The sequence below is a fragment of the Carassius gibelio genome, chromosome A12, assembly GCF_023724105.1.
Source record: "Carassius gibelio isolate Cgi1373 ecotype wild population from Czech Republic chromosome A12, carGib1.2-hapl.c, whole genome shotgun sequence".
Taxonomy (NCBI): domain Eukaryota; kingdom Metazoa; phylum Chordata; class Actinopteri; order Cypriniformes; family Cyprinidae; genus Carassius; species Carassius gibelio.
In genome coordinates this window covers 20,375,243-20,387,493 of record NC_068382.1, presented here as the reverse complement: position 1 = coordinate 20,387,493, position 12,251 = coordinate 20,375,243, and the positions used below count along the sequence as shown (strand labels likewise).

General features: G+C 38.5%; 1 protein-coding gene across 4 annotated transcripts in view; it reads right to left on the bottom strand.

Annotated features, from left to right (window-relative positions):
* The window catches only part of LOC128025446 (bifunctional heparan sulfate N-deacetylase/N-sulfotransferase 2), a 67,655-nt gene that overhangs the window by 6,694 nt on the left and 48,710 nt on the right, over positions 1 to 12,251 (bottom strand). For 2 of the 4 annotated variants that reach the window (XM_052611822.1, XM_052611821.1), the window contains exons 2-7: positions 4,172 to 5,576; positions 2,242 to 2,329; positions 2,001 to 2,155; positions 1,742 to 1,927; positions 685 to 813; positions 392 to 574 (exon numbers count right to left, since the gene is read on the bottom strand). In XM_052611822.1, coding sequence (XP_052467782.1) covers positions 392 to 574; positions 685 to 813; positions 1,742 to 1,927; positions 2,001 to 2,155; positions 2,242 to 2,329; positions 4,172 to 5,206 — 1,776 coding nt within the window. In that variant the 5' untranslated portion in view covers positions 5,207 to 5,576. Of the gene's footprint in view, positions 1 to 391; positions 575 to 684; positions 814 to 1,741; positions 1,928 to 2,000; positions 2,156 to 2,241; positions 2,330 to 4,171; positions 5,577 to 6,254; positions 6,441 to 12,251 lie in introns of those variants that run through there. The other 2 variants (XM_052611823.1, XM_052611824.1) reach the window with 2 other exon arrangements.

Genomic DNA, 12,251 nt, shown 5'->3' with positions numbered 1-12,251 from the left:
AAGAATCAATTGTATTTTGAAGGGGGTCATTTTTATAAATGCAGCTATTATTTTCTCTTGTGGACTTTATGTAAAAGTCTTTTATGTGAAATATCTTATTCAGGTCGGTACTAAATAAATAAATAAATAAATAAATAAATAAATATATATATTCCCTGATGAGAATTATATTGAATAATTTTAATAATAATTTTTATAAAAATATTTAAATAAATAATTGTTTATAACCAACGTTGGTTTTAATTACATGCTAAATAATTTAGAATTACATTTTATTTTAATATTTAAAATAAAATCACTTTATTGTTGATGTTTGAGGCAAAATATGACGTCTTTGGCAGCCTCTGTGAGATTCACCCAGTGAGAACCATGAAAATGTGATTGCACAAACCTGCCACAAGGGGTCTCTCTCATCAGGGAAAATCTGGAAGTATTTGTGAGCGAGGTGGACGGGGGGCAGTGTCTGCAGGCGCAGGTGAGTCCAGCACTGCACAAACCTCACCAGTGACTCAAAGGTGTACAGGCCCAGCCGGTCGTTACCATAATTTGACAGGTGAGTCATGAATATACTAACCTAGCCATGGGAGAGGACAGGGACAAGTAGGTCAAAAAGACAATGTTTGTCATATTACACCATTATTTTAGGTGTTTGGGCTAGTGTGTCTTTGCGTGTGTGTCACTAACCGGATTGAGCAGAACTGTAAGGAACAGCTCTCCTCCACGGATGCTCTTGTCTAGTTCCTGAGGGCCTCCTGGATAATCTTTATAGAAGATGGTATGTGTGAAAAGCCCACAGGTCTGCCGGGGAAGAACCTGACACACAAAACAAAAATGAGAGCAATCTTGGGACTTATTTTCTTCCATTCACAATATTTCATGGAAAATTTGAAAGCCATTTTGTTAACTTTACAAAATACCTGATTTGTACAAATTAGTTAATGCAATGGTCTCATGCACTAAAAATTATCATGGTTTCCAAAAAACCTTAGAAAACAAAAACTTCAATGTTGATAATAATAAAAATATTATTAGTAACTGAGCCCCAATAATAATTGAGAAGCTATCATCATATTGCAATGATTTCTGAGGGATCATGTGACACAGCACGAGTACAGCTTTGCCTTCATATGAATGCATTTTAAAGTTCTAAATATATTTAAATATAAATGCTGCAATTGCAATAATATTTCAAAATATTACTGAATTATTTTATAAAAAAAAAATGTTATTATTCCAAACATTTGACCATTGATCTTTTTCTCTATGATAAGTCTATGATACTTAATGAATTAGCAAATTTTGATATAATTAAACATTAATGTAAAGTGATACCAGTATTTTTAAAAAGATAGTCCACTGCAAGGAAAGATACCAATCCATTCGCTCTGAATTAAGGTGTCAGCATGCCCAAAAGACAGAAGCGTTACAGTTTATAATTGACACATTAATACCTGCCATTTTTGACAGCGTGCTGCATGCATTAGCTGTTAGACAGCAATCATTACACACGTCTTTAAATTAATCTCCTTTAAAAGCACCTGCATTCAGATGGATGTCTTTATACATTGCATCACAGTTTTTTTGTTTGTTTTGTTTTTTGAGCAATGAGCATTTAACCATAGCACTTTTAAAACGCACCCGTGACTGCTCCATTCTGTTGCAATCAGTCTTGCACACAAACAACTTCGTAACTGCCCCATGAAACATGTTTGATTGGAGATAGCTAAACTTGAGTTCCCACCTGTATGCTGTTGTGAATGAAGCCCCTGCGGTAGCGTGCAGGCCTGAGATGAGGATACTCTTCTGTGCTGGTTACCTTTATGCCCCATATGCTCTTCCAGGCCTCATAAAGCTGACTGTGCACAGGGTACACACCTGAGTGATGGGGGGCTACAGCGTAACCCATGTCTGTAGGGATCCCATGCTCCTGAAAGAGACCAAACTATTCAGAATCAAAAATTCAACAACATTTTTTGGCATGCGTCAGGGCAGATGCTGACCAATGCAAACTGTTTATTAAGTCTCATCTGTTCTGCGAGTACGCTGACGTTGTGGAAGAGATGAGGCTGCATGTGACTCCACATGTGCGGGAACCACCAGAACTCCTGCCGGTGTCTGAGCAGCGTGTCATCACCCTCATCTTCCTCATCTGTACCTGAAGAACAAGAGCAGAAAGAGAATGAATGAGCGTGTGAAGGTGGCGAGAGTTTTATAACTCACATAACATCAGCTCCATCATACCTGTATGAAAAAACTTGCCAGAGAATCCCAGGTTGAAGGTGAAATTAGGTACCAGAGAACGGAGTTTATTTTGTGTGTGAAGCAGCGCCTAGTGAGGAGGAATTTAAAAAAAAAAACATTTCAACTGGGTCAAACATTTCAACCATATATTGTCTAAATAAAATAGAACGTGCATTATTATTTTGGGGTATATGAAGCCACTGTAAGTTACAACTAAGTGTGGGCGGAATGAATATCACAATACAAGTCATTGATGATATCTTGCAAAAACATTTATCTTGATTTGGACCCATTTTGCCCTTTTTCACATCACTCAAGTGTTTTTTTCCCCTTAAGTTTAGATAACAAAGTGGTCCTGATAGCCACACAAATATATTTAGCATAGTATAAAGACACATTCAGCCAAGTATGGTGACCCATACTCAGAATTCGTGCTCTGCATTTAACCCATCCAAAGTGCACACACACAGAGCAGTGAACACACACACACACACTTTGAACACACACCCAGAGCAGTCATTTATGCTGCGGCGCCCGGGGAACAGTTGGGGGTTCAATGCCTTGCTCAGGGGCACCTAAGTCATGGTATTGCCGGCCCGAGATTCGAACCCACAACCCTAGGTTTAGGAGTCAAACACTCTAACCAATAGGCCACGACTCCCCACGAAAGTTTCAGGTTTGACCATAGGGTTTCCACCAGCAAACCATGCAGTCCTAGTTATATCAAGTATATTATTTTGACATTATACAGATGCAGGTTGGAGAAAAGGTAGATAAAAGAGGGCAGAAAGGCAAGGACGATAAAAGGTGAGAAGAAATAAGGATAGAACAAAAGATGAAAATAGCTCTTACCTGGGGAAAAAAGCAAGGGGAAGAGAGAAAAATGAAAGAGAAATGTGAAACTGAAAACATCGGGCATGACATTGATTTTGGTGTGGTGGGCCACACAGAACCCCCTATGAGAACTTATCTGCTCAAATTAAAAAGTAAGCCAGTCTAATTAGCCCCATGCTAGCCTTCAGCGAGAGCCTTCTTTCGCTCTCAGGAGATGGAAGAGAGAGGGAGCGTGAAAGAGAGAGAGAGAGGGAGATAAGAAGAGGGGTGAAAGAAGAAGAATGCCATGCTCCATTGCATTACAAACAAGCTCTCCCTCTTGCACAATAATCACGGCTCTACAAACAACGGCAGAGAGAGAATACATCTCCCTGATCCGTATTAAGTGTGCTAATTCATTAGCTTCAATTCAGTCATGGAGGAGCTCTGGGAGTGTGACGGCAGTCAGAGAGAAGCTCTGAGAATAAAGAGTTTGGATTATTCAAACAAAAGATACCTTTGATGAAAGACAAACTGGGTCAGGTCTGATTGAAGGATTCATTCCCTATCAACCCCACAAACTGATGATTTCATATAAACAATCTATTTGATTTATTTATTTATTTGTACATTTTCTCATAAAAATGTAAATGGTGGTTGCTAGGATGTTCGATGTGGTTTTGTCTGTTTCTAGGGTAATCCGAGCAGTTTCTAGGTGGTTGCACACTGACTCAATTCAAAACAGTCACCCACAAGTCTCCATGATATTCCAATCTCTAGAAATGACTGAATTCTTTGGTTCAGTGCACGTTCATGGGGATAGTTTTTTTATCGGCTACCATGGGGGAAACAATAATAAATGTTAAATCTGCTATCATAAAAAATAATAGCACACCTCAACAAGCCAATGAATTCACTTTTTATGATTTAACATTTAAAACATTATTACTGAAATTTTAGGTGCTAAAAGTCATGTTCTTTTATAATCAGAAACATTATGACCAAATTGTGAAGCACAGCAAAGCTGAAATCTTAAAAAAAAAATAGCATTTAACATTTTAACAGTGATGGTAGTTTTAGTAAACAAGTATATCCAATAACTTTTTAAGGTTTGTACCTCAACATCTGCCACTTTCATGCGTGTCCCCTCCTTCCCGACAAAAATGTCATCCACATCCACAAGCAAAAATCTGTCCAACGAGAGGCTGAGCCTTCTGCCAGTTAAATAACCTACGGCATCCACGAACAGCAGCTTGTGCAGCCAAAAAGACAAGCTACCTCCAAAGAACACCCGCTGGATCCCATCGCGAAGGCCTAGGTCCTGCATAACCGTGGCCAGCAGTGCTCTCTGTTGGTGTGAGTGTGTTGGAAGCTGATTGGGTTCTGCTGGTCTGGGGCTAGCTAACAGCACAGGCTCATAAGTACTGTGGTTGGACAGGAAGGTGGTCCAGTTGTCTGCAGGTAAAGGGCCAGGTTCCAGCTCATTAGGTTTGGTGATGTAGAGTAGGGGGGCAGCAGGGTTGACTCTGTAATCCCAAAGTGGCAGGTTTGAACGCAAGAACAGAGGGAAGCCTCTAAGCTGAGCGCTAGATGGGGAGTTTTCATTTGCCTTATAGAAGCCAATGATTCCCACTCCATAGTCTTGGCAGTATTTGTCCAGTAACTGGCGGTTCCATGAGTCCAAGTTGACGTACTTGAGCAGATTCTCATAGACAATGAGAGTGTATCTGCCTCGACCTCGCCAAGCCAGAGAAGGCATGTCCCCCTTCCCCGGTGCAATTTCAGTGTGGTAATGAAAGCGGCTTGACTCTAAAATGGCAACGATCTCTTGTCCGAGTTGGGAGTAGATGCTTTCCACAAAGAGTAACACCACAGGCTCCGTCCGAGAGGTGTCTGCTGTCCTCACTGAGTGTCGCCGCTGACTGACCTGCGATGGCAGGAACAGTGGAGTCCTTTTTCCGCCACCAACTGACGACGTAGCTACACAGTCTCCCAGTGGTAACGGCACAGGGGCCTCCTTGATCTTGGGTCCAGCACTTACGTGATAAGCCAAGTAGGCCATGGAGAGTAGACAGAAGAGGATGAGTGCAAGGATCAGGCGGTGGAGACCTTGGTGCCTGGCTACTCGTGCCAACTTCCTAACTCCAGCCATAGCTATCTTGGCCAAGTGAATGGCAGGAACAGAGAGAGGATGGCGCCTCACTCTGGTAGGGAGGTAGAAGAAAAAAAGAGAACCAGCAGGGATTAAACTGGAATGAAGTTGTCCTGCCAAGAAACGACTATTGACTCTAGGTCACCATGGCCCACATAGACTGCGACGAAATCGCCGCTCCGGTGTCTCTCTTTTTGTATCTTACTCCTCTCATCCATATACCCTATACGTAGGTAGCTGCCGGCATCATGTGATTTGTTTGTTCTTCTGAGTGTTGTTACTTTGGCTCAAATCCTTCTGTCGCTTCATGTATCTGCTTGAACAAACAAGGCATGAGAGGAACATCATCTAGCAGATCCGCCTGTCCATCCTGAAAGAGAAACAAAGTATGGGGAAAAGCACAAAATGACAAGGTTAGAAGGATCAGAAATTAGCATGTATAACATAAGACTGGAAAACACTGCACAACCTTTGCCCAGATTTTCGCACAACTTGCAGTCCTGAAAAGTCGACGTTAGTTGTCAAAAATAAGAGCCAGATTACAGCTTTAAAAAAAAGGAGGGTAAAAAAGCATCATGCACCTCCAGCCCCGACATATTTTAATTGCAAGGAAAAGAGAAAAGAATACATTTCTGTTTGTACTTCATGGAAAAAAGTAATGCTGCCTTAGAACAACATTTGAAATAAAAAAAAAATAAAAAAAAAGTTTACATGCAGAAGAATATGCTCAGTCAGAACCATAAAATAATCCACTTATTTTAAAAACTAGACAATGCAAGAGACCAAAACACATTAGTTTAGAAGTCCACATTCACAGCGAAATTGGTGTACAACCTTACAAGCTGTCACATTATTAAGAAAAGGGTTAAGATATACATGTAGCACACTCATTGATGACAAAAATAATTTTTTTGGTAAACTAATCCATCAATGATATTAAGACGAGACATTTTTACAACATCTAGACTCTGGATAAACTCTAGGTATACACTCATGCATAAAAAAGGACAACATAAAAAGGTAATCCACCCAGTACACAAATACTCACATAAAGAGTCACAAAATAAACGTGGGAATTTTAGAAAGGAGTCGTGTTGCTATCTGAACTGTACCATGCACTCCCCTAACCTCTGAAACTCCGGTGCAAAACTCCAGCCTCTCCTCATCCCAGGGGCCAAGACAGACAAGAAGGGGCCACACAGTATCTCCACAGAGAGAGTAATGTAGGCAAGCCATCTTCTGATTTTTCCATTAGACGACACACATAAACACACACACATAGACGTACACACAAAAACACTCCCCTGCCTCATTAACACTCAATGTACCCATCATCAAATCTCCCTTACCGTCTACATGAGACCTTTTCCCAGCGATCCCAAAATAACTCCATCCCATGCCATCCCTTAATCATGCTCCCCCGATATAGGCTTTCAGGTGTAACTGGAAATGTGTGAGAGTGCTAGTGTACCCACAAAGGAAGAGGCGTCAAGTATAAAATGTCAGTATGGGACATGGTCTGTTTACCATAAACTAAGTGGCGTCCTCAATATCATGTGATTACATTTGGTCGATCCATCATGCACCTGTAGATACTGTAGAGAAACCGGACACCATGAGAAATAGGAGTTCTTAGCTAAGTAGGCCAAGCAACAACCCAAACAAATCTCTCTGCCACTGCTATTATCTCCTTTAACTCAGCAGTATTAGCCTTTGCTAGCGTTACCTTCATTTGAATAAGCTAAAAACACATGAAATGTAATTTTATAATGCCTGTATTCAAAGGGAACAGGGAAAAATCATTAAGTTTGACACATTGCATTAAGCTTCCATTAAATAATGGCTTATAATTCAAACTCAATGCCTTTTTTACTTAAAAAGTGCAGAACAAGCTTTGGACATGAAGCTGTTTCTGCACCAGAGAGCCAATTTAAATGATTAATCTCAGAAAAAAAAAAGGAGAATGGCTGAGCATGAAGAATTTGAAAGATAAAACATAAGCTGACTTAGCAGTTTTAAATTACATTATAGCATGTAAATGAATCTTTCCAGTTAGAATTTAGCTGAACACGACAGCAATCAAATGCAGCACAATGCTGGTGCCTTATCTGAGGATGTTTCTTTACAAGTCTAGTCAAAGAGGCTTTTCGAGATGATTTGAGCAAAAGTCGTGCAGTCTGTGACCACAGTGTGGAGCGAGAGCTTTGAAGAGCGGCTCCAAAGAGTCTAACGCAGAAGGGCAGAATCAGTTCAGCCCAAGGGGTGCCTGAGGGCCGCCAGCATCACGACACTCATAAGCAGATGACATTCTACAAGAGTCCTTAGCCTGCTCTCTTCCCTCAGCACTCGGAAACAGGGCACATATTCTTTTTGACTTAGGTGTTGACTTCTGTTTTTTTCTTTTTCTCTATGAAACCATTATTCTGACCTATAGGGTTTCTGCTCTGCCAGTGTGCCTGGCCAACAGGAGAACAGCTCCATGGGACGCTCTTCTTTATGACTGCTGGAAGCAAATGGCTTTATATAAAGACAAAGTGTCACATGCCCTCTGGCTGAGGACTTATCTCCAGGTAACACAATTAATTCAGTAGGAACCTCTAGAGCTTTGAATCATACAGTTGTGTCTGAATATTAATGGTACAAGTCACTTAACTGATGAATAAAAGCCATTCATAAAAGCTTGAGGCATAGTAGAAATAAGGTTACAGACTACATTCTACTGTGGATATTTTTTGCATTTACTTTTATGCATTTATGCATAAAGTGATTAACATTACATTCAAGGTACACATTTTATCAGTTCTTGCTTTCTCTGGGAATTAAAATGATGACCTTGGCATTGCTAATACCATACTCCACGGTTTGAGCTAAGGAAATGCCATGAGGTATTTTGCTACATTACTCTTAAAATATTTTTACTATTCAATCGTTTTATTCACATTTATCTTTTTTTTTTTTTTTCAAATATTTATTCATATTCAGTTAAATTTAGTGCTATGCCTCCACTTAAACATCGTAAAAAAAAAATTATGTATTGTCTTTATCTATAATTTTGTATAACAATATTTTTATATTGTGTATAATGCACATCTATGTGCAGAATTTTTTATTCTGTTTTTTTCTATTTTTATTCATAACAAAGAGGACAAAAAATATGAAGGAAGATAGGTAAAACAAAGACTACAAAATGCTGCAAGTCAGACTGCATGTGTGAGAACCATTGCTAAATGTATCGTTTCTTGTGCTAACCAATAATCGCCAAGTCTAACTACATGCATTAACTGGAGGTACAGAATAGTCTACACACTAAAAGAGAAAAAACAATTTTTTCAAGAGCTTCTGCTGGCTCCAGACTTCCTAGATCCTAAATAAAAACACAAACATCCATTTAGAAAGATGGGTCGGTTGAATCAGAATTATGCATTGCAGCAAATTTCATATGGAGGGAAAAACCCGCTGTTGTTGTTAAACATGTATGACAGACAAGAGCAGGAAATAAGAGCAGATGGCAAGTGTTACAGAACAAGGATAAAGTTTATTCCTCCATCTCTCTATCTTCTTAAAAGCCAAGATAACTGCTCTCATTAACCATTGATAAATATTTAACAGTGGAATATTACAGTTAAATAGGTCTCCATTAGTTAGGTCATTCATCACAAGACTTCCAAAAGTGTGATAAAGGAAAAGATTTAGTAAGAGTTTCGATGTTAGAATTAGAATAAGGTAATCTACAGTAAAATATCTCCATTAAACAACTCTGGGGTGTTTGTGGGAAATAGCAGTATGTATTCACAGAAGATAAAACTTGCCCGAATGTGAATGAAAGAGAGAGACGTGGGCAAATATAGAGTAAAATGTATTGAAGTATATTTTTTCTTTTCCGAGTATCCGGTTTCAACCTGAAATATGGGCTATGAATGCCATTTGATGTTGACATTAACCTGGCTTTTGCAGGAGTCGATCAGGCTCAGTCAGATTTTTTTTTACACACAGACACACACACACACATTAATCTGAAGGGCATGTAAAAAAAAAAAAAAAAAAAAAAAAAAATCAGAACCTCAATACCAGAACACCAGAACCTCAAGAGTCGATATTCACCAATCACCTGTCAAGAGTGTGTTTTCATCTGGCCCCAAGCTAATGCTGCCTTATTCTAACAGTTCACACACATACACACTCTCAACATGATGAAGAGCTTCTTTTTGAAATGATGAGCTGCAGAGAGCTGAGAGAAGGGGAAAATAAATGATGGTGAAAGAGTGGAAGTAAGAGGAGGGATGTAGAAGAAACAGTGTGCACGTTTCTGTTCTTCAAGAAAGAACATGTGTCAGCATGTCCATCAAAGCTGTTATGTGCATGCTGTATTTGTAGTTGTACACTGGAATGGCACTCTGCTTGCCCTGAGGTCATTTACCAGGCTCTTTAGGACACTGTGAAGTAAAACCAAACTTAGACATCTGAAAAATACAAGCATAACAACCTCAGTTACTTAATTTAGCAATGGCAATTTTTGGTGTGAAGATTGTAGCGATACCTACTGTATAGCAGTGAAATTTCATGATTTTTTTATACCAATTTTAATACCACAAGCAAAAACTAATACTTAATTGAATGCTATAAATTAAAGTCAAGGACATTATGGTATCACTTAATGGGTTATGAACAGGGGCTAATATATAAACTAATACATGAAATTAAATAGAAATCTCTTAATCTCAATAGATAAATACATATAAAATATACAAAAATTATACACACTACAGTACCATTCAAAAGTTTGGGGTCAGTGCAATTTTCAGATATATATTTTTTTCTATTAAGCAAGAATGCATTAAATTTAACAAAAGTAAACAGTTAAGACATGAATAATGTTACAAAATATATACAGTATTTTAAATAAATGCAGCTCTTTAGAACTTTATATTTATCAAAGAATCTTGAAAAATAATTCTGCAAAAATTTTATTTTATTTGAAATGAAAATAATTACAAAGTACCGTATTTTCCGGACTATAAGTCGCACTTTTTTTTCATAGTTTGGCTGGTCCTGCGACTTATAGTCAGGTGCGACTTATCAAAATTAACTTGACATGAACCAAGAGAAATGAACCAAGAGAAATCATTACCTTCTCCAGCTGCTCAGTATTCCTGTAGTCTACACTGAAAACATAGAGCGCCCTCTCGCGGCTGGAGATGGTAATGTTTTCTCTTGGTTCTAAATAAATAAGACTTATAAGCCTCTTTCACACAGTAATACCAGGAATTTTTTCCGTAAAATTACCAGAACGACTTTACAGGTAAATTCAAAAATGCGCTGTGCACACAGTCAACGACATTTTGTCTTTTTTCTGGAAAAGCACCATTCACATATCCATTTCAAAATACCGGTAAATTCTTTGACGTCATTAATCTCTAAACAGCTGCGCTTGTATTTTTAAACATGGAGGGTGGGTAATACGTGTTCAGTATTTCTGTTGATGGTTTAATTTTTTGTTTCAAACTTTGGTATTCATGCAACTGCTTTTGTTACAGAGACATCGTAATAGACGACTGGTTTGAATAATTATACTCACCATTAATAAAACACCCGATGCTGTCGGGAGCTGACCAATTTAGTGAAAATCGGCTTGAAAGGATTAATAACACAATGAAGTTGCGATTGTAAATTCCAGTCTGTAAGACGCACATTGCAGAAAAGGTGCGTTCACAAATGTAGCCTGCTTATCCAAATTCATCAAATAGTCTATCAGCGGAGATAAACAGTTCTGCGTTTAATTGAGTTCAAAAGATGTCCCAAGCACCGGAAAATTTACCATGAATGTGACAGGGGGAAATAGTAAAAATATATTTGAACTATTTACTAATTAACTAGTGTTTTCTTAATCCGTGTCCCAAGGATGACTCATCATCTCCTCATTAGACGCGCCTCCTAAACGGATTATGATTGTATTGAGATTTTTTGTTGTTTGTTTTTATTATTTCGTTAAGTAGTAATTTAAAGCTTTCTATAGATATATTTATCATGTCTGTGAGGCATGTATTCGCTGAGTTTCGGTTTATTTTTGTAAGCTCTCCTGTTCAAGACGAGACGGCAGAAAGCATTTTTGTTTTCTTTATTTTATATTTATTTATTTTATATTATTATCGTGCTGGCACCTATATGTCCCAAAAAAGCGTGCTTTGTCTTGCACTCTCCACACAAAATATTCGATATAGTGCACATGTATCTGGGTTTAACGTTAAAACATCGTTACATGCTTGAACTGTTTTATATCTTAAGCTTTTATTTTAGACAATTCGTGGTGATTTGAGAAGGCTAAACTGAATAAACATAGGCTATGATCCACTCTCCCTCTGTGAGCTGGCCTCTTGTAGGCCTATTTAACGATCAAAAACTGCTCCAAACATACAAAACTGAACTATTTTAATAGCTGAAACAGTAGTATAAGCTGTTTTGGGAGAATGTCCAGCAATCTTCTCCACTGCTCCGACTTCTCGTTTGTACCCTGTGTTTTTCCCTATGTAAAAACTAAAATAAGTTGTAAAACTTAAAGTTACTTTTTATTATCATGATTGTGTTCGTCATGGTGGGCCGCGTGTAATTTCACAACGTACCGCGGGTTGAGATCCACTGGTTTAGAGCTACAGGATTTGTGGAGTAGCAGGATCCCCAAATAGATTGACAAAAGTCATAATAGGAACAAGAAATACTTCCACTACTACTTCGTTTGTGATGGTCATTTATTTTTTTGATATTAAGACGCAATGTTTTCAGTTTATTGATGACCTGACTTTGTCCTGTGAATGCATTGCTCTCGGAGACAGTTAACGGTTATTTTATCATACGTTACTGCATCACTAACAGTTTCTCTCAGATGACGACAAATTTCTTCATCCGCGCGGATAAGGAGAAGCGCTTTAATTTCACCGTCACTTCAGTTGGAGTCATTTATTTTATTTTATTAAACAGTGCGTGAATGCGTCACATTGTTATGATTGGCCCGGAGTAGACTTCTTACGTCACCACGTCCTGGGCTCATACC